At 36.8% G+C, this 21,430-nt stretch overlaps 1 protein-coding gene across 1 annotated transcript in view; it reads left to right on the forward strand.

Moving 5' to 3' along the window:
• NUP205 (nucleoporin 205) overlaps positions 1-21,430 on the forward strand; it is an 84,236-nt gene that overhangs the window by 15,481 nt on the left and 47,325 nt on the right. Inside the window, exons 8-17 of the mRNA XM_040259948.1 lie at positions 3,445-3,620; positions 6,158-6,274; positions 6,483-6,620; positions 8,172-8,322; positions 9,802-10,007; positions 11,013-11,195; positions 15,658-15,708; positions 16,209-16,418; positions 19,728-19,827; positions 20,267-20,404. Coding sequence (XP_040115882.1) covers positions 3,445-3,620; positions 6,158-6,274; positions 6,483-6,620; positions 8,172-8,322; positions 9,802-10,007; positions 11,013-11,195; positions 15,658-15,708; positions 16,209-16,418; positions 19,728-19,827; positions 20,267-20,404 — 1,470 coding nt within the window. The remainder of the gene's footprint in view (positions 1-3,444; positions 3,621-6,157; positions 6,275-6,482; positions 6,621-8,171; positions 8,323-9,801; positions 10,008-11,012; positions 11,196-15,657; positions 15,709-16,208; positions 16,419-19,727; positions 19,828-20,266; positions 20,405-21,430) is intronic.

The raw sequence follows: 21,430 nt of genomic DNA on the forward strand, positions 1-21,430 counted from the left end.
TTCAGAAAAGGTGTGACATTTGACACGTCTAAACATGAGCCTAGGGAGATACTTAAGAGTTGTGGTGAATGAATCTTTTCCTTTTTTTCTTGTCTCTCAAAAGAAACTATTCAAAAAATTTTTTCCCTTTCTTATAGCTAGTGATAATTCTCTTTTAGCTTCTTTTTTCCTCAAGAGTTTGAAATTTGAAAATGACAGTATAACATACATATATGTATTTTAACTTGTTCTTCTTGGGTTTGTTCACAAACAAATTTTTCTCACATTGTGTCAGATTAAAAACTAATATGATTTAAAAATGCAATGTATTAGGAGGTATTTGGTTCAGTCAGTAATGGATGTGGAATTCTGACTTCTAACAATTTTCTACTGTAGCATATCCTTTTCTGCTGTGTGTGTTCATCATACACGTGGTTTATCATCATACTAGTGGTTTACTATAACAAGATTAGAAATAAGCTTTTGTTGTCATTTGAAGCCCCTGAAATTGTCACTTCTGTAGGTTTTTATGGTAAATTTGGAAAGGTTTTTTTAAAATTTATAGTCCATGGGCTTCCCAGGTGGCACAGTGGTAAAGAATCTGCTTGTCAGTGCAGGAGACACAGGAGACATGGGTTCGATCCACGGGTTGGGAAGATCCCCTGGAGGAGGCCATGGCAACCCACTCCAGTACTCTTGCCTGGAGAATCCCAGGGACAGAGGAGGCTGGTGGGAGGGCTACAGTCCCTGGAGTTGCAAAAGTGGGAAACGAGTGAGTGACTGAGCATGCACGTCAGTTTTCTAGTTGTAGAGTTTCAGCAGATTCCAGTATCTTATCAATTGTGTGATTCCAGAACATTTTGCTCACTAGTCTCATGTTGTTCCCAGGTGGGCTGTGGAAAGCTTTTTTTGTGTTACAGATTTTTCTTTGGCTGAGTGTTTTTTATATTAAAGCTGATAAAAGGCTAGTTAGATATTTACATTCATGTACAAATTCTGTTTTTTAACTATGCCTCTTCATTTATGAGTCTTATTTCAGTACTTTTGGGGCATAAAATGACCCTATGTACTCTTAAGTAGCTTTGTGATAGTTAATTAAATTCATATACTGTAAATTACTGTACCATTGCCCTAATCTTGAGAGGCACATAGAATATGCTGTACTTCATTACTGAATAGTAGATAAGAATAGTCTAGGAATGTGGACCTGGTTTCAAGTTCTAGATCTTTGGCTACTTAATCTCTTTGGTTTTGCATGCTCATATCCTTTCATAACCTTTGAAATTAGGGACATTCTAATGTGGCCACCTCACACAAAGAGTTGACTCATTGGAAAAGACTCTGATGCTGGGAGGGATTGGGGGCAGGAGGAGAAGGGGACGACCGAGGATGAGATGGCTGGATGGCATCACTGACTTGATGGATGTGAGTCTGAGTGAACTCTGGGAGTCGGTGATGGACAGGGAGGCCTGGCGTGCTGCGATTCATGGGGTCGCAAAGAGTTGGACACGACTGAGCAACTGAACTGACTGAATGAACATTTTAAATACAGATTTTTTTCTGTTAATTTATATTTTAAAAATTACTGGAAAAAATGAATAACTTATCTTATATTGCAGAAATGGTGATTTCTTGAAATAATCCAGACAAGTTTTACCAAGATCTGAATTTTGAAGAGTTGGTTTCTACTTTTTATTACAGACATCTGTAAATTTTATCAAATGTGTTTATTACATTATTTTATAAAAGTGTATTTTGAGTTTTATTAAACTATAAAATTTTTGTATACTGTTTTGAGACATTAAAACTCATTTTACATTATGATATTAGTGTACTTTATTACCTAAGTAGTCTTTAAAAAGTAGTTCTTAATTTTAGTATTCCTGAATTCAAGTGAAGACTTGGAACTAATTATTATTGTTATTATATATTTAATTAACCATTTCAGTAATTATTATTATTAGTAGTAATAATTAAGAAACTATTTTGTTCTCAAGGAGTTTGTATAATATGGGTAGATATACAGGCTTTATTTCAAAATGCCAGACAGTCCATAAACAAAAAAAGAAAAACCAACCAATCTCATTTCCTGTGGTTGAGAATATCCTGGTTTATATCTATCCCAAGGCATTGAAAATGTACCTTAAGTAACAGATTATATGTGGTCTCTATGAGAGTGAAACAGAATAAGCTATTTAACAGTTATTTTCCAAAGCCAGATTATCACAAAATTACCAGCAGTTTTAAAGTTTGAAAGAAGTGAACAGCAGTGTAGCTTTCGATGGAAGGATGCAGCATCGCCCCTGATACACTTTTACTGAAAAAATGGGATGTGATTAATTAAGCTGCTTAAGATCAAACTTATCAGTTTGTAACCAGAGGAAAAGGAATATAGTAACTATACCCCTGGGATGCAATGCTAAACCACAAGGTGGAAAATGCTACCGTATAAGACTTAGTTTTTTTCATCAGAATAAAGGGCAAGAGAAAAATGAAGAAGATGTAGGAGGAGCCTACAGATACATCAGTTAATTGCAGTGTGTAGACCTTATTTGGATACAGATTCTAACAAACAAATTGCCCTAAAGAGAAGAAGCAAAAAGACAAAACTAAAATCTTTCATAACATTTATGGGACAGTTGTGAATTTGACCACTGACTGGAGTTTTGATACTGAATTGTGTGGCAAAATACTAATGGCATTACATATGTGGTTAATTTTTTTCCTTTTTTTTTTTTAAGTGCCATTTTGAGTTGTATGCTTAGAAGTGTAGTGTTAAATTGTCTGGTATTTGCTTCAGTCTAAATTAAGTGCAGAGGAAGAATGCATGGAGATATAAATGGTATAAATTTAATGGTAAAGAGGTACTATTGTAGCTAGGTGTTGGGGATGTGGAGGTTCCTTATACTTGTTTTCTCTTTTTTCACTTATCTGTTTAAAGTTTTGCAAGTAGAAAGCTAAAAATGTTACAAATAGACCACTTTGTCTTTAGGTTAAGATTTATTTAGTTTTTCAGTGTTTGCTACTTGTTTACCAGATTAATAGAGTTGCTTAAGTGGCCATGTTTTTGATTTTCACTTGTCGACTGAAGACTTTTGCTGAATGATCCAGTTCATTTCATTGAGATTAAAGCCTTGGCATCATTTAAACTTGTTAATATTTTGATAATAGCTTTCTGACTACATTTGTGTTACATCATACATCTGTTAAGTGTTTATTTTTTTTTTTAAATCACTCAATGTTACTGTGAAGAGCAGATGGTTTTCTAATGCACATTTTTGGTAGTTCTTTGGGGTTTATTAGTCAATTACAGTTACACACTGTCTTGTTTCGTGTTTAACTCAAAATATACACAAACGAAAGGTTGAGAAGAGATCTGAATTTTGAATTATCAAGAGAATATTATGAAGTATTATAATCTAGTAACTTTTCCTCCATGTGCTGTTTTTCTAAATACATTTCTAGCTCTGGCTGAATTCACAGAAGCAGATGAAGCAATGGCAGAGCTTGCAATTGCTGACAACGTTTTCCTGTTCCTCACTGAATCTGTAGTGGTGTCAGAAAACTTTTATCAGGAAGAATTTTACATTCGTAGAGTCCACAATCTCATTACAGATTTCTTGGCACTTATGCCAATGAAGGTAAGTGTAATAATGTAGGGTGAGTAAGAGTGGTAGAAGATAATATAAGACTCATTAACTGAGAACAAACTAAAAGGAAGTAATATTTGACATTGAAAGTGGTTTATAATGAGAAAGTAGTAAGCAAGTGAAAATGCTTCTGTGGTGAGAAAATTATTAACTCCGTGCTATCCTGAGGAATCAGTGTTAAGGTTGCCTTATTTAATGCTTTTTATATATGATTTGAAAGATGCATAGTGGAGAATCTCCAGTTTTATAGATAATTGTTTAAACAATTATAGTGTGTAAATGGACCTGCACATAGATACAGATAATGGGTTTAAGTAACTAATGCAAAGGTTAGTTTTTCTTTTTCTTTTTTTTCAATAATAGGGCCCAAGGGCCCTGCCCACCTCTAGTGTGAGGTTACATTTAAATAAAGTGCTGGAGCTATAGCTTTGTTCCAGAAAGGGATTCTTAGAGCCATTTCAGACAGTTCCTTCATAGCATATTTCTGTGTGCCATTTTGTGCCAAGAAAGTGGTGGCAGTAAGTAAAAGAGAGTCCAGTTCCAGGTCAGTTGCTCAGTTGTGTCCGACTCTTTGCGACCCCATGAATCGCAGCACGCCAGGCCTCCCTGTTCCATCACCAACCCCTGGAGTTTACTCAAACTCATGTGCATCGAGTTGGTGATGCCATCCAGCCATCTCATCCTCTGTTGTCCCCTTCTCCTCCTGCCCCCAATCCCTCCCCAGCATCAGGGTCTTTTCCGATGAGTCAACTCTTCGCATGAGGTGGCCAAAGTATTGGAGTTTCAGCTTTAGCATCAGTCCTTCCAATGAACACCCAGGACTGATCTCCTTTAGAATGGACTGGTTGGATCTCCTTGCAGTCCAAGGGACTCTCGAGTCTTCTCCAACACCATAGTTCAAAAGCATCAATTCTTCGGCGCTCAGCTTTCTTCACAGTCCAACTCTCACATCCATACATGATCACTGGAAAAACCATAGCCTTGACTAGATGGACCTTTGTTGGCAAAGTAATATCTCTGCTTTTGAGTATGCTATCTAGGTTGGTCATAACTTTCCTTCCAAGGAGTAAGCGTCTTTTAATTTCATGGCTGCAGTCACCATCTACAGTGATTTTGGAGCCCCCCAAAATAAAATCTCACTGTTTCCACTGTTTCCCCATCTATTTCCCATGAAGTGATGGGACAAGATGCCATGATCTTCATTTTCTGAATGTTGAGCTTTAAGCCAACTTTTTCACTCTCCTCTTTCACTTTCATCAAGAGGCTCTATAGTTCTCTTTACTTTCTGCCATAAGGGTGGTGTCATCTGCATATCTGAGGTTAGTAAAGTCCTATAAAACTGCTCTGTATGTCTGTCTACACTTGTAATACTGATGTGGAGTTCTGATACGATACATCTTAAAAAACACAAGTGGAAAAAAATACCTGGAATGGTAGCAAACAAAGAGTTAAGTGCTTGCTGCTGCTGCTGCCGCTAAGTCGCTTCAGTCGTGTCCAACTCTCTGCGACCCCATAGACGGCAGCCCACCAGGCTCCCCCATCTCTGGGATTCTCCAGGCAAGAATACTGGAGTGGGTTGCCATTTCCTTCTCCAATGCATGAAAGTGAAAAGTGAAAGTGAAGTCGCTCAGTTGTGTCCCGACTCTTAGCGACCCCATGGACTGCAGCCCACCAGGCTCCTCCATCCATGGGATTTTCCAGGCAAGAGTACTGGAGTGGGGTGCCAGTGCCTTCTCCAGTTAAGTGCTTACTCATGCTGTAATGAATCAAGTGTTCATTGAGTTTCTCCTGTGTTCCACGTAACTATGCTAGGAATTGTGAAGAAGACAAATAAGTAGGAGACTCATTCCCTGCAAGCAAAGAATGTATATATTGTCTAGTTGGAGAAATAAGATACACACAGGAAAATATATATAGTAATAGGAAGTAAACAAAGGTGAAGACAGTAAATTGCTGTGGCTTTTTTAGGCTAAGGATAGCTCACTTAGACTAGAACAGTCCAGGAGAATTTAACAGATAACTTCAGACCTCATCAGCCTTGAAGGACATGATAGACTAACATGCTAGAAATTTTGAGTAGAAAGAAATTTTTTCATTTTATATTTGTGGAACTGAAGCTTTAGAAATGGTTAAGGCTTTAACTTTTTCCTAATTATTAGTCTAGACTAATATTGACTGTAGTATTGGTATTGGTAATTACTAAGTAGTACTAGGAATGATAAATATCCTGTAATGTTCAGAATCATTCAACCCAGTGAAGAAGTGCCCTGCCCAAAATGTCAGTAATTGAGAAACAGTGTAGTTAAATTATCTATAGTGGGAATTGCATTGAGTTTTAAGATCTTAGAAATCATAGATAATAATATTGTAATAAAATTCCTGGTATATTCATTTCCACGACTAAAGTGGAGTTGATATTTAAACAATATTTTTCTTTTATGTAATAACTTAGTTGCCTGATTTTCTGTTTCATTATTGTTAACCCATATAATAAATTTACTATGAACTGCCTGTAATAAATTTCATAGGTGAAGCAGTTGAGGAATCGGGCAGATGAAGATGCTCGAATGATTCACATGAGTATGCAGATGGGGAACGATCCCCCCATTTCGCTTAGAAGGGATCTGGAACACTTAATGCTCTTGGTAAGTTGTTATATTGGATCATCATCTCCCTCTCTCTGTTACTTTTCCCCTAACTTTGGAAAATTTCAGATCTTTTTTCCCTATCTTTGGAAAGTTTCAGGCCTAATATCTTAAACATGCAGGTGAATTCAATAAAATGTAACTTTTTATTTAAAAGTAGTTTTTGAGTTACAGACATTTTCACACAGTTTTTGTTTACACTTTGCAGATCGGTGAGCTATATAAAAAGAATCCTTTCAATTTGGAGCTTGCGCTAGAATACTGGTGTCCGTCAGAGCCTCTTCAGACTTCCACTATCCTGGGTTCTTATCTTGGGGTGGCTCATCAGCGACCCCCTCAACGCCAGGTGAGCTCTTGGTTTTCCTACTTTTTACCTTGGAAATCATAAAAACATGAAGAATGGTATTTTCCTCATGTTATTGCTGTTCGTGCAAAATGAACACTTGTAACCTTTAGGCGTTTATACTTATTTAAGGAAATGGAAACTCTTAAATTGATCTGATCATTTCAAAGTTTCTACAGTCAGCCTTTTATTAGATACTAGCTATGTATTGAATCAGTAGATGTAGAAAAGTGTCTAGTTTCATTGTGAGTCACTAAATAAGTGTGACTAAATGACTAATTAAAATTAATATTTATTAGCTTATTCTGTCCTCTATAGACATAACAATGAATATCCATCTTTCTTAGCAAGTTGGGTAAGGTAGGAGAAGTACAAATACTAAAAGAAAAAGGCTTAGGAGTTATAATTAATGCCAGAATGCCTATAAGTCAGTAGATAATGTAGGACAAAGTTCATTTTTTATCCTATATTAACTTTTAAAATATGTTATGCATTAGCAAATAAGAGGGATTACCATATCTGTCTTCATCTTTTTGCAATTTTCTATTTTAAATGGTTTCATGCCATGTACTATATTTCCATTTGTGCTAAGAGTCAAAGGTCAAGACGCCCCTTTTTAAACTGTATTTCTTATATTTATTGTTTCACTTTTTTCCTCACTTAAAAAATATATTTCAGGGAAGGATTTATTAAAAATTTTTAGAGATTAATTTCCATTATAAAGATTTTCAGACATATGGGAGAATAATTACAGTGAACACCCAGTATCTTAATTTAATAGCTGTTAACATCTTGCTGTGTTTACTTCTGCTCTTGTTATTTCTACTGTTTTTTTTTTTTTTTTGCTGGGTTATTTAAAAGTAAATTATAGGCAGTATGACTTTTTCACCTCTCATTGGTTAAGTTAATATCTCTTGAAAATAAGGATATTTTTCTATATGATCATAAGATCATTGTTAAATGCAACATATTTAACAAAAATTTCCAGAGATCTGTAACATTTTTGGTTTGAGTTCCAACTAATTAGTCTAAGTAATATATTTAGTTGTTGATAATAGATTTAAGGCTTAAGCAGGAGAAAAGAGAAACTTAAGAAGTGAACTTAGAGAACAGGAGTATAGGAACATATATCGGCAAGATAAAACAGTATGTTTAGGTTACTATCAAAAATTCTTCCAGGTTCCTAGATCTTCGTACTCAGTTTTACTGGGGTTTAGGAACTCTGGGTTCTAAGTATGTCTTTGAATTTGCTGGTTAATTTTAGATGAGTAAATTCTTCAATTGTTTTACATATTTAGAATATGAGTAGTTGTTCGTGTTTGTGGCACCTAGATGTACGTTGGGTTCACAAAGATATTCTGTAGTTGCATTAAGTTACTAATGATAAACTTGGAAATGCAGTTTTTCATAAATAGAATTCCAGATTATTTTATCTTGGGGGAAGTTAAATGAGAGTACTTAGTTTTGGTTCATATGTAGTCTTTATTGGCTAGTCCATGTTGGCTTAAAGTTAAGCTATGCTTTATGTAAACTGTTGGCTTTTCCGTATTTCAGGTTGTCTTGTCAAAGTTTGTTAGGCAAATGGGCGACCTGTTGCCTCCAACTATTTATATTCCTTACTTGAAGATGCTGCAGGGACTGGCCAGTGGGCCCCAGTGTGCCCACTACTGTTTCAGCCTGCTCAAAGTCAATGGGAGCAGTCATGGTAAGAAAAATCTAGATGTTTTCTAAGTTTGTCATGACATTCAGTATCCTTCTACCTATTAAAGCATATTGGTTATTTGTGCTGGGTTCTACTGGGCGTATACATTATACATTTATAATAGAGAAGCACACTGCTGGCTTTATGTATGATGATGCTTTGATCATGGTCTCAAAGAGGGGAGAGTGTTACCATTTGCTTTATAAAATACATTACAATTTAAGAACTGAGGGTTAATATGCATTTTCAAGAACACATCTGGTGCTCAAAACAAGGTATGTACCCTTCCCACGTAACTTTGATTTCTTTAGTTTATCTTCAGAAGTCCTTGTTTTCTAAATTTCTGTTCTTAGTTTTTCTCTCAGTTTTTCCCCCGTTTCCTCAGATTTGAGTCTGGTTATACCAAAAACAGTGTGCATCCCTCATAGCTCAGTTGGTAAAGAATCTGCCTGCAGTGCAGGAGACCTGGGTTCGCTTCTTGGGTTGGGGAGATTTCCTGGAGAAGGAAATGGCAACCCAGTCCAGTATTCTTGGCTGGAGAATCCCAGGGACCGAGGAGCCTGGTGGTCTCCAGCCCATGGGGTTGCAAGAGTAGGACATGACTTAGTGACTAAACCACCAACCGCACCGAATATAGTGCAAAAGGGAAGAGAAATAAATATTTATTAGACATGTGTCAGGTAGATTACTTTCATTTTTACATTTGAGGAAACAGGTTTAGCAAAGTGAAGGAATTTAAGGTTACAAGGCATAGGCAAGCCATAATTGAGATCTGCCTGACTCCAAGACTGGGGTTTTAACCATTTTGTTAAGGCTTCTTTGTCTTGTCTGCTAGGCCTTTACTCTCAGTGCTTAGTATGTAATAGAGTACTGTAATCTGCAAATCAAGATTGTAATTATCTCTCTCTTTGGGAATTTAATTTAAGCTCAACATTTGGGAACTGCTCATGGGAAAAGCAGCCCTGCATAGCTAGATGACAACATGGAGAAACGTCCTGGATTAGAAGTAGGTAACTGACATCCAGGGCTTCCTAGGTGACTCAGCAGTAAAGAATCTGCCTCCCAGTGCAAGAGATGCAGAAAATGTGGGTTCGATCCCTGGATCAGGAAGATCCCCTAGAGGAGGAAATGGCAATCCACTGTAGTATTCTTGCCTGGGACATCCCATGGACAGGGGAGCCTGGTGGGCTGCAGTCCACGTGGTTGCCAAGCATTGGCCATGACTGAGCACACGCAGGGCAGGGCACCTGACGTCCAGAGTAATTTACCTTTGTACTTGCATGGGCACCACCCATGTCTTAGTCCCAGGGAAAAATTAATCCAGAGTTCTAGTTTACAGAGGGTTTCTAACTGATTTTCAACACACAACATATCTAGGATAAAGGCAAACAAAATGTATTGTTTTATGTTTATTTTCTCCCTCCATTTCCAAGCAAGTACTTAGACAGTTTTGAAAGGAAATTCTGTGCTGTTTCTTTACAGTTGAAAATATTCAGGGAGCAGGTGGCAGTCCTGTTTCCTGGGAACATTTCTTTCACTCCCTGATGCTTTACCATGAGCACCTCCGGAAGGATCTTCCGAGTGCAGATAGTGTCCAGTACCGTCACCTCCCTTCGCGTGGTATCACCCAGAAGGAGCAAGATGGGTTGATTGCTTTTCTGCAGCTGACATCTACCATTATTACTTGGGTAGGTAACCCACCCACAGCATGTGAGTGCAGGGTATATTTTATTTGTATTCTAACACGGTGGCATTTTAAGGAGCCCCCAAGTTTTCTTATAATGATTAAAGCTTATAAGCGATAAATTTAGTATTTATATTTGGCATTCTGTTCTTCTAAGTTCTTTGTTTCTTCATCTTTAAAGGGTGTGGTATTCCCTGCGTACTGCCAGAAGCGTGTATGAAAATAATAGCCAAATCGTGTTGTTTGTATTTTTTGATGTTGAATTGTACGAACTATTTATATATTTTGGATATTAACCCTTTACTGGTCATTTCATTTACAAATATTTTCTCCCATTCTGTATATAGGTTGTCTTCATTTTGTTAGTGGTTTACTTTGCTGTGCAAAAGCTTTTAAGTTTAATTAGGTCCCATTTGTTCTTCTGGTTGTTTCTGTCATTCGCTAGTGCAAAGCTAAGTTCCTTTGTCTGACATTCTCTCAGAAGAACAGGAATAGTGTCTTCTAACTTTATTGGGTTTTCCAATAATGCTAAACATTATTCAAAGTCAAAACATAAAGTTTATAATTATTTACTGTTGAATTAAATTGGAGTGATACTTGGTACTGTGTGTGTGTGTGTATGTATATATATTTCTATTTTTCTTCTCAGAAAAGGACAAGGTATTTTTCTCATTTATATATGACATTGTTCCAGAAAGGATTTAAAATGCCTAGGTAAGATTCATGTGACCCTGGAAGACTGTTTATCTCTGTTTGTATATATTGTTTTCTAGTCTTAGAGCTGTAATTCAGTAAAGGCTATTTTTTTCCTCCATTTTTTTATATTAACTGAACTTGTGATCTGATTTGATCTGCTGGTAGAGTTCAGGCATTTGCTCTGTTTTAGTATGTGTTAATTGAGCCTGTGAATACTCAGGGTAAGTGTTAGCAATTTAGATGATTTTACTGGTCGTTTTCCTTAGCTTTTAGACATGTGAAGCCTGTCTTGCTCTTTTTGTATTCAATTCAGAGTGAGAATGCGCGTTTGGCCCTCTGCGAGCACCCTCAGTGGACGCCCGTGGTGGTGATTCTGGGACTCCTGCAGTGCAGCATCCCTCCCGTACTAAAGGCCGAACTACTGAAGACGCTTGCGGCATTCGGAAAATCTCCTGAAATTGCTGCTTCTCTCTGGCAGTCGTTAGAATACACTCAGGTAGTATTGTGTGCTCTCTTACTTACATTACTATAGTTTGGAAGTGAGTTTTGATACTTGAACAAGCAAGTGCATCTATTTGAAACTTAAAGTATACCGTGAACTTCCTGAATAGAAAGTTATGATTTTGGTACTAAGCATAACTTCAGAAACTAACAGGCTTGGATTTTTCTCTTGGATCAGTTGACAGTTTCACCGGGTTACTAGAGATTGCTTTTTTCTTAAGACTTTGTTATTCAGTGTGTGTAAGATTAATAAATGGACAGAATTCCTCAAGTCTGTCTTTGGGTACTAGCCTGCGATAAACCTTCAGAAGTCATCTGTACTCATTAAATGTGGAGGATGCCTAGTTTTCTTTTTAACTGCTTCCTTCTGTGACCCTTTCTGTCTTGTAACAGTCGAGTAAAATGTCTTATCAATTCTTATTTCTTTAGATATAAGCCCTATTGGAATTTTTATGTCAAGATGGACTTATTCTATAAATGATGGAGTAACAAAGGAAAATAAGAATGTGTTCTATAGAGAGATTTCTAGGAAAATGGTTAGGTAGAACATGCATTGGTCTTCAAAGTAATATGAGATAAGGGAGACTGTGATTCTGACACATTGGAAGAAGCTACTGTTAAGCAGTATTCGAGTCGATTTCTAACATATGTGTCTTGAAGATGTTAAAATACTTTATAAAAATGAAAATGAAGAAAGTTGATATGTGCTGGGAAGCTGGGCCACTTTTCTTTTAGTATTGATACTTCATTTTTTTTATTCAGAAGCATGTGAGTACTTATTATTGTCCTAAGTGCTTCAGTTCAGCTCAGTCATTCAGTTGTGTCCGACTCTTTGTGACCTCATGGACTATAGCATGCCAGGCCTCCCTGTCCATCACCAACTCCTAGAGTTTACTCAAACTCATGTCCATCGAGTCAGTGATGCCATCCAACCATCTCATTCTCTGTTGTCCCCTTCTCTTCCCACCTTCAATCTTTCCCAGCATCAGGGTCTTTTCCAGTGAATCACTTCTTTGCATCAGGTGGCCACTGTATTGGAGTTTCAGCTTCAACATCAGTCCTTCCAATGAATATTCAGGACTAATTTCCTTTAGGATGGACTAGTTGGATCTCCTTGCAGTCCAAGGGACTCTCAAGAATCTCCAACACCACATTTCAAAAGCATCAATTCGTTGGCGCTCAGCTTTCTTTATAGTCCAACTCTCACATCCATACATGACTTTTGGAAAAACCACAGCCTTGCCTAAAAAGACATTTGTTGGCAAAGTAATGTCTCTGCTTTTTAATATGCTATCTAGGTTGGTCTTAACCTTTCTTCCAAGGAGTAAGCGTCTTTTAATTTCATGGCTGCAGTTACCATCTACAGTGATTTTGGAGCCCCCCAAAATAAAGTCAACCACTGTTTCCCCATCTGTTTGCCATGACATGATGGCACTAGATGCCATGATCTTTGTTTTCTGAATGTTGAGCTTTAAGCCAACTTTTTCGCTCTCCTCTTTCACTTTCATCAAGAGGCTCTTTAGTTCTTCTTCGCTTTCTGCCGTAAGGGTGGTATCATCTGCATATCTGAGGTTATTAATATTTCTCCCAGCAGTCTTGATTCCAGCTTGTGCTTCTTCCAGCCCAGCGTTTCTCATGATGTACTCTGCATATAAGTTAAATAAGCAGGGTGACAATATACAGCATTGACCTACTCCTTTCCCGATTTGGAGCCAGTCTGTTGTTCCATGTCCAGTTCTAACTGTTGCTTCCTGACCTGCATACAGATTTCTCAAGAGGCAGGTTAGGTGGTCTGGTATTCCCATCTCTTTCAGAATTTTCCACAGTTTATTGTGATCCACACAGTCAAAGGCTTTGGCATAGTCAAGAAAGCAGAAATAGATGTTTTTCTGGAACTCTCTTGCTTTTTTGATGATCTAGCAGATGTTGGCAATTTGATCTCTGGTTCCTCTGCCTTTCCTAAAACCAGCTTGAACATCTGGAAGTTCATGGTTCACATATTGCTGAAGCCTGGCTTGCAGAATTTTGAGCATTACTTTACTAGCGTGTGAGATGAGTGCAATTGTGTGGTAGTATGAACATTCTTTGGCATTGCCTTTCTTTGGGATTGGAATGAAAACTGACCTTTTCCAGTCCTGTGGCCACTGCTGAGTTTTCCAAATTTGCTGGCATCTTGAGTGCAGCACTTTCACAGCATCATCTTTCAGGATTTGAAATAGCTCACCTGGAATTCCATCACCTCCACCAGCTTTGTTTGTAGTGATGCTTTCTAAGGCCCGCTTGACTTCACATTCCAGGATGTCTAGCTCTAGGTGAGTGATCACACGATCGTGATTATCTGGGTTGTGAAGATCTTTTTTGTATAGTTCTGTGTATTCTTGCCACCTCTTCTTAATACCTTCTGCTTCTGTTAGGTCCATACCATTTCTGTCCTTTATTGAGCCCATCATTACATGAAATGTTCCCTTGGTATCTCTAATTTTCTTGAAGAGATCTCTAGTCTTTCCCATTCTGTTCTTTTCCTCTATTTGCTCTGATCACTGAGGAAGGCTTTCTTATCTCTCCTTGCTATTCTTTGGAACTCTGCATTCAAATGGGTATATCTTTCCTTTTCTCCTTTGCTTTTCACTTCTTTTCACAGCTATTTGTAGGGCCTCCTCAGACAGCCATTTTGGTTTTTTGCATTTCTTTTTCTCAGGGATGGTCTTGATTCCAGTCTCCTGTACAGTGTCACGAACCTCCATCCATAGTTCTTCAGGCACTCTGTCTATCAGATCTAGTCCCTTGAATCTACTTCTCATTTCCACTGTATAATTGCAAGGGATTTGATTTAGGTCATAGCTGAATGGTCTAGTGGTTTTCCCTACTTTCTTTAATTTAAGTCTGAATTTGGCAATAAGGAGTTCATGATCTGAGCCACAGTCAGCTCCCAGTCTTGTTTTTGCTGACTCTATAGAGCTTCTCCATCTCTGGCTGTGAAGAATATAATCAATCTGATTTAGGTGTTGACCATCTGGTGATGTCCATGTGTAGTAGAGTCTTCTCTTGTGTTGTTGGAAGAGGGTGTTTGCTATGACCAGTGCGTTCTCCTGGCAAAACTCTATTAGCCTTTGCCCTGCTTCATTCTGTACTCCAAGATCAAATTTGCCTGTTACTCCAGGTGTTTCCTACTTTTGCATTCCAGTCCCCTATAATTAAAAGGATGTCTTTTTTGGGTGTTAGTTCTAGAAAATCTTGCAGGTCTTCATAGAATTGTTCAACTTCATCTTCTTCAGCATTACTAGTTGGGGCATAGATATGGATTACTGTGATAGTGAATGGTTTGCCTTAGAAACAAATAGAGATCATTCTGTCGTTTTTGAGATTGTATCCAAGGACTACATTTTGAACTCTGTTGTTGACTGTGATGGCTACTCCATTTTTCCTAAGGGATTCTTGCCCACAGCAGTAGGTATAATGTCATCTGAGTTAAATTCACCCATTCCAGTCCATCTTAGTTCACTGATTCCTAAAGTGTCGACTTTCACTCTTGCCATCTCCTGTTTGACCGTTTGCCTTGATTCATGAACCTAACATTCCAGGTTGCTATGCAGTATTTCTCTTTACAGCATCAGACCTTGCTTCCATCACGAGTCACATCCACAACTGGGTAGTGGTGTTGCTTTGGCTCCGTCTCTTCATTCTTTCTGGAGTTAGTTCTCCACTGATGTCCTGTAGCATACTGGGCACCTGCTGACCTGGAGAGTTCTTCTTTCAGTGTCCTATATTTTTGCCTTTTCGTACTGTTCATGGGCTTCTCAAGTGGTTTTCCATTCCCTTCCCCAGTGGACCACATTCTGTCAGTCCTAAGTGCTTAGTGCTTCTTTATTCCTGAGATATGTGTGATTATCTTAGATAAGGCTTTTTTTTTTTCCTTAAAGAGGATTACACCTAATAGTGTAATTTGCAAAAGATAAAGTATTGACAGTAAGTATAATTATTATATACAAGACTGTTTATGCCTCCAGCAAGGTCAGGACAGAACTTCTTAACCCAAAACTTCTATTCACATAAGAGACCTGTTCTTAGCAAATTTACTTCTTTGTTTTTTGGTGCCAACAGTAGGGCTGGTTGTAAAAAAGACTAGTGTCTTGAACATTGGTGAGATTTCATCCCATAAATCCTTTTAAGGTTTATTCCTAAAATATCTGAGAATAAATTTGTTGAAAACACATCTTGTGTGCACTTAAGAAATTACCAGTTCTCTGAAGCCCAGGTAACTGGAAGTTCTCCCTGAATATGGACATAGTTGCTCATGAAAGTTCATTGGAGAGTTCTCAGTTGTCATTTCTGATTGACACTATAAGAAGTACAGATGTGGTGGGTGATGTATGTGACTATTATATTATTGAAAGCCACTGATTTTCATTGATCAATGAGGAATGCTCCTAACATCACGTTTTTCTTCTTGTTTTAAGATACTGCAGACCGTTCGGGTTCCAAGCCAGAGGCAAGCTATTGGTATTGAGGTAAAAGTTTCCTTTTAGTTTAAATTCTGTAGTCATGCATTCACATGATTAAAAGACTAAGAAAAATATATTCTTACCGTATTATGTTTCTGTAGTTTTCAAATTTGATGTGTTTTCATTTGAGGGTTTTCTGTGTTGAAATGCAGATGAAACTTTATGAAAGAGATCAAAACACTTTTGGTTTCAGAGCTGGAAAAGTATGTTAGTGGCAGCCATCAAGACTGAAAGTTTGGTTTGAACTCAATTTAATTTGGCTACTTGGGTCAACTGTGAAGTGTGAATTTTCTCTCTAAGCCCATTCCTCGTTTTTTAAAAGAAACATTTAAGATATCTGTTTTTAACTTTTGTATCTTTACCTCTAAATAAAAAAATTGTAATGTCTTTGTGGGTCTTTGAGTGTAATATTATACTAGTAATAATGAGTTAAAGTCTGAAAAATGTTTTGCACTTTAAAGCTAGTGGTTTTATGTTACTGAATTTCCTTCATTTTTCTTTGGAAGGTGGAACTAAATGAAATAGAATCCCGGTGTGAAGAATACCCTTTGACTCGCGCCTTTTGCCAGTTAATTAGTATCCTGGTGGAGAGCTCCTTTCCTTCTAATTTGGGTGCTGGGCTGCGGCCCCCTGGTTTTGACCCTTATTTGCAGTTCCTGCGAGATTCCGTGTTTCTCCGATTCCGTACAAGGGCTTACCGGAGAGCAGCTGAAAAGGTTATGTTCAGAGAAAAACTTTTGTTTCCTTATTTATTTTATTGCTTCTTTTTCTTTTATTAGAGGTATGAGATGCTATAAATTCATTTTAGCTTTTGAAAGTAAAATTTATAGTCTTATACTGACATATTCATGGTCTGTTTGGTTTAAATGTATTAAAAAATACATTCAAGCATTAAAACCAAAGTAGTGATCAGTAATTTAATTGATTTATAACAGAGAAGCACACTGCTGGCTTTATGTATGATGATGCTTTAATCATGGTCTCAAAGAGGGGAGAGTGTTACTATTTGCTTTATAAAATATAGTACAGTTTAAGAAATGAGGGTTAATATGCATTTTCAAGAACACATCTGGTGCTCAAAGCAGGATATGTACCTTTGCCACGTAAGTTTGATTTCTTTTGTTTATCCTCAGAAGTCTTTGTTTTCTAAATTTCTGTTCTTAGTTTTTCTCTCAACTTTTTCCCAGTTTCCTCATTTAATTTTCAGATTTGAGTCTGGTTATACCAAAAAAAAAAAAGTGTGCATCCCTCATAGCTCAGTCAGTAAAGAATCTGCCTGCAGTGCAGGACACCCAGGCTTGGTTCTTGGGTTGGGAAGATCTCCTGGAGAAGGAAATGGCAACCCACTCCAGTATTCTTGCCTGGAGAATCCCATCGACAGAGGAGCCTGGTGGGCTATAGTCCATGGGGTCACAAGAGTAGGACATGACTTTACTGAACCACCAACTGTCACCACCAGTTTAACTGATATGAAGTCATAGTCATTAAATCCTTAATTGAACAAATTTTGACCAAAATTGAACCAAAAATGATATACCTTTGGCAGTTGGAAACACACTCTCCTTTATTGGGATGATTTAGGTTAGGGATTGAAATAAGTTTAATTTGCACACCAATTAGTATTGGTTAGTAAGTAGCACTTCTGGGTTGTGGAATCTTGGCTTAGTGGGAAGGCATTTTGTGGTTCATGAGATATATAAGCCTTGGAGAGAGGCCGAGGGAACACTGACGTTTATGCTCATATTTGCTCTGGTTGTAGTACACTCACAACTGGGCTTTTGTATATGTCATCTTATGTAATTATAATATTACTGTGAGGCAGGTACTATTAATATTCCCATTTTACAGATGGAGGCTTAGCAAAGTTAAGGAACTTGCCTAAGGTCCAGGACCAGGATTTGAACCTAGGACTCTGATTCCAGATCCAAGCTCATAACCACTAAGCTATGTAAGAGACCCTTTCAGGTTCTGACGTAATTCACTTTAGTCTATAATACTGTTTATTGGTTCACAGAATACCCTTGCGGACAGAATACCTTATAGGGACATTTCTAGTTTATTTTTATAGTTTGCTGTTTTTGAACCTGTTGGGTTTATTTGTTGTATTAATGATTATAAAATAATTTAGTTCATGCTACTTTGGGAAATTAGGAAAATACAGAAAAGTATGTGAAGAAATTACATCAACCATAATCTTGTTACCGAAGGAAGGGATAACTGCGTTTATTCTTTTTCCTTTGCATATCTACTTAAATTGAGGTAATGAGTGACATTAGCTTATATCCCTTTTTGACCACTACACATAGTATTATGAGGATTTTTTTCATGCTATTAAAGATTCTTTGAGAAGAGTCTTTTTAATAACTGCATAATCATTACTTGTGTCTCACTCACATAGCTTATTTTTCATTGCCATATTATTGGACATAGTTTGTTTCTAATATTTAGTCCCAGATAGCTGAAGTTTATTTTTTGTCAGTTGCTCTATAAGTTTTGCTTCTCATGTGGTTAAAAATCAATACCAACAGAGGTGTATGTTTTACTAAAGGCCTAGTATTACCTTATTGGATGAAAGCATTAATAGCAGTCATGCCTTATTAACAAAAGTCATTTCAGATGGATAATGGATGCTAACAATTTCAGTCTCTTCAACAAAATGTTCTGATACTTTTTTGGCATTTCTTTTAAATATCTTACTTGCTTTTTCTTAAAAAGGTCAGTATGACCTAAGGGTTTAGAGCTTTAGTCAGCTACTCTTTTTCTGTGCTTATTGTTTTTCACCCATGCATTTTTATATTTCTAGCACTGCTGCTCTTCCAGCTACCAATGATTTCCTAACATATTACCCTAAGAAAATTTCCCTCAATTTTGTGAATTTATTTCACTATCAAGTCTTTTTTAGGTTTAATTTATATCGTTGTATTTTAGAACACTAGCTTGTCACAAAAACAGTGCTTTGGTTTAACATAAATAAATATAAACAGTGTTTGAGGCAGCATATATATTTAGTAATCCTAAAGTCCATTATCATGTGGTGATAAACATTTTTTTATTTAAATAAATGATTTTGAAAAATATAGAAAATAGAGAAAAATGAGTAATTAAAGAAAATAAAATTAAGATTGTCGTAGTCCTAGTTTTAAAGATCAGCTTTGATAAAATTATATTCAGTGGAAATAATGACTAAAGTAATAATTTTTAAAAACCATCACCTACAGTCACTAGACTCAGCCTTATTAAAATTTTATGTAGTAGATATTTTTAAACAGTTTAATTTTACTGTCTGTACAGTTATGTCCGTACAGTATATTTTCCCTTTGGCATAAATATTTTTCCTTGGTGTTACATAGCTTTTAAAAGCATTTTAAACAAAGAGGTGAAGGTGAGGTCATTTGGAGGAAGCCTACCAGTGATTCTTAACATTGGCTAGAGCCATGAGCACTGCTCTGGGAATTAGAAGTGTGGGGCTGGGCCTCCAGCACGTTGGCTGCCAAGCCTTATGGTCTTGGGGAATCATTCAGTGCTCTGAGCTTCACTTGCTTCACCTGCAGAATAAGAGTTGATGAGATGTTTTCTCAGATCTTGCCCAGCTGAGATCCTTAGAGAAACTGAATGTTTGATACTTTTGGAGAAGTGTTCAAATGTGATGGTTTTCATTATAAGTTGAACTAGATTTATGAACTAAATTTATTTATAAATTTTAATTTATAAATGGAATCCTGTATGGATAGATATTGGGTGCTTTAGATTTGTTAACAAAGCTCAAATATCTGCTGTAGAAATGTTTCTTTTTTAGAAATGTTTCTTTTACTAATTCTTTTATACCTGTTTTACCTTGAAAAACTAGCCAGTCCACTGTCCTTTAGCAAAACAAAGCCGAATGAATTGGGCTTTCTGTATTGCTTCAAATAAACAAAGTAGAAAAGGGGCTTCACACATTTTCTGGAAGAAAGAGAGATGAAAAACTTACCCAGTCTGTCACCTTGAACGATTATTGTTATTGAAATATTTATGTCTTTCTGTAGTGGGAAGTTGCTGAGGTTGTTTTGGAGGTGTTTTATAAATTGCTCAGAGATTATGAACCTCAGCTTGAAGATTTTGTGGATCAGTTTGTGGAACTACAAGGTAATTTAATTCTGTCACTTTCAAACAAAGTGTCAGCTGTTTATAAACCTGTTTATAATTTATAAATTATTATACATAAGATGTAAATTACTTCTGGTTATAAACTAAATTATAATTTTATATGTTTTGTTACATTGTTTTAGTCATTTTGATTGTTCTAAGCAAGAGAAAATAAAGTAAAATTTCACTGAATGTAAGAGTAAGGACATTGCCTACAGATTAATGAGTTACATATCAGTGTACCATGTGAACCAACCACTATGTGCAGATCAGCCCTTTTGGAAATAACCATTGTATATAGTTTGTGTTACTGTCTCTAAATTGAAGCTTGCTTCTTTTGTTTAGATACTATTTAATTTACAAATCTCATGTATCATAAAAAAGGGTGTGACAAAAATACTAATTCACCATCTCTTGGACTATGTTATGTTCTATTTAGGAGAAGAAATAATAGCCTATAAGCCGCCAGGATTTAGTCTGATGTATCACCTTCTGAATGAGTCACCGATGTTGGAGCTTGCCCTTAGTTTACTGGAGGAAGGTGTTAAACAGCTTGATACCTATGCTCCTTTCCCTGGTATGTACCTGAATGTCTTCATAGCTTGAAAACAGTTTTGCTGTTTTTGTCGTGTGTAAATTGAAGCTTTGAAGTAGATGACCTCTGAACTTCTTTTCACCATAAGATTTTCTCTGTATCTACAGTGTTGTTTTAGTGAGTCATACCATGAAAGTAAATTAAAAGTGAGAGCAGACTCTCATTATAACTGTCTTATTGCAGGGTCTTTGATAGGTAATCATAGTTCTCTCCTACAACTGTAACATCTCTAAATTTCAAGTACTTTTTGTTTTGTTTTCTCCATTGTATTTGTAAAAGCATTTACTATAGGCGTGGTATATGATGTTCAATAAATTTCATTTACTATTACTGTAAGTTATTATTTATTTATTAAGTGCTTACTATGCACTTGGCAATTTTAAAAGCTCATTACATGTATTAATATATTTAACCTGTATGAAAGGCCTGTGTGGTAGATGATATTATTTCCATTTAATGAATAAGGAAATTGATGCATGAAGGGGTTTCACATCTTTCTCCAGGGTCAAGGCTATGATTTGAGCTTAGGTGATTTGGCTCCAGAGCCCATGAGTTGTAAGTTGAGAGGTGGCGCTATATGTAGCCCTTGTTTATATTTTTTGCCTCTTTATTGTCCATATTTTCCATGGTGGTTATGTATTATTCTAAATCAGCTTCTCAGCCTCAGCACCACTGGCATTTTTGGCAGAATAATTCTTTAACGTGGAGGCTGTCCTGTGTGTTGTAGACCTCTACCCACTAGATGCCTATACTACATCCCTTGCTGTGACAATCAAAAGTCTCCAGATATTGCCAGATGTCCTCTGGGGCGAGACTCACTCCCATCTGAGAACTCTGCTCTAAATAATTAAGGAAAGAATGCAGGAAAAATTACTGAGAAACCATTGCATTAAACTAATCTGAGTCACAAAAGTTACAGTGACTTGTCTGAGTGAGCAGTTCTATGAAGTTAACTGCTAAAGGTTTGAAACCTTGAGGACTTTTTGAATCTGGAACTTACCCTTTTTC

The sequence above is a fragment of the Oryx dammah genome, unplaced genomic scaffold (assembly GCF_014754425.2).
Source record: "Oryx dammah isolate SB20612 unplaced genomic scaffold, SCBI_Odam_1.1 HiC_scaffold_18, whole genome shotgun sequence".
Classification (NCBI taxonomy): Eukaryota; Metazoa; Chordata; class Mammalia; order Artiodactyla; family Bovidae; genus Oryx; species Oryx dammah.